This window comes from Galeopterus variegatus, unplaced genomic scaffold (genome assembly GCF_000696425.1).
Source record: "Galeopterus variegatus unplaced genomic scaffold, G_variegatus-3.0.2 Scaffold18378, whole genome shotgun sequence".
Classification (NCBI taxonomy): domain Eukaryota; kingdom Metazoa; phylum Chordata; class Mammalia; order Dermoptera; family Cynocephalidae; genus Galeopterus; species Galeopterus variegatus.
The window spans coordinates 15,591-16,389 of NW_007744489.1; the positions used below are offsets into that span (position 1 = coordinate 15,591).

Here is a 799-nt window from a genome sequence, read left to right on the forward strand (position 1 = left end):
CACAAGCCACATAGAGCTGGGCCAGGTCGGCAGGCCACACAGCTGTTCTGTGTTAAGGACGAGATGCACATGGCCTCCTTGTGCTCAATGCCCGCAGAGATGCTAAAACATCGTGGGGGAGAAGTAGAGTCCACACAACTGAAGTGAGGAAGGACATGGTGTGATGATGGGGCTCATAACTACCAAAAACACAAAAGAATCTGAAAGAAGCTAAGCACTGTAGCCAGTAAATGAAAAGTGGAAAAGGCTGATCTGTCCCACAAGCTAGTGGGANCTCTTCCTCCTTATGGAGCTGTTGGTCACAGAAATCCACCAGCATCATATATGCATCCACTTTCCAGGCTGCAGGCCCCTGGCCCCAGGAAGAAGGCTGGGCCTCCTCGTCAGCCACACGTGCAGCCCTGGAGAGGTGATGGAACGCTCTCTGGTACAGACCCGCGATCACCTGGAATTCACAGAGACCCGAGAAAACCTGTGAGTGCAACTGAGGCTTTCCCAAAAAATTCTACATTCCACTTGTGATGATAAAGGAGAATATTTGTGATTCATGATGCATAAATGGATCAAGAATAACACTGAGCTCCAGAATAACACTGAGAGCTAGTTAACTGGCAAGAAGAGAGTTTGCCTTGGCTGTGAAGGAGTAAGCAATTCCAGTAAGATCCTGAGCACACGACCACAAGCTAAACAAAAGATCCAGCCAGGAGTGGGCCGACAGTCCACAAGCCACATAGAGCTGGGCCAGGNTTTTCACTTAAGTAGCTCGATGTCTTGTTCTCATCTGTTGGATTAAAAAAAA

General features: G+C 48.6%; 1 protein-coding gene across 1 annotated transcript in view; it reads right to left on the reverse strand.

Moving 5' to 3' along the window:
• LOC103582890 (DNA-dependent protein kinase catalytic subunit-like) overlaps positions 1–445 on the reverse strand; it is a gene marked incomplete at its 5' end in the record, with an annotated part of 5,378 nt that extends 4,933 nt beyond the window's left edge. Inside the window, one exon of the mRNA XM_008564359.1 lies at positions 266–445. Coding sequence (XP_008562581.1) covers positions 266–445 — 180 coding nt within the window. The remainder of the gene's footprint in view (positions 1–265) is intronic.
• Positions 446–799: the final 354 nt, after the last annotated feature.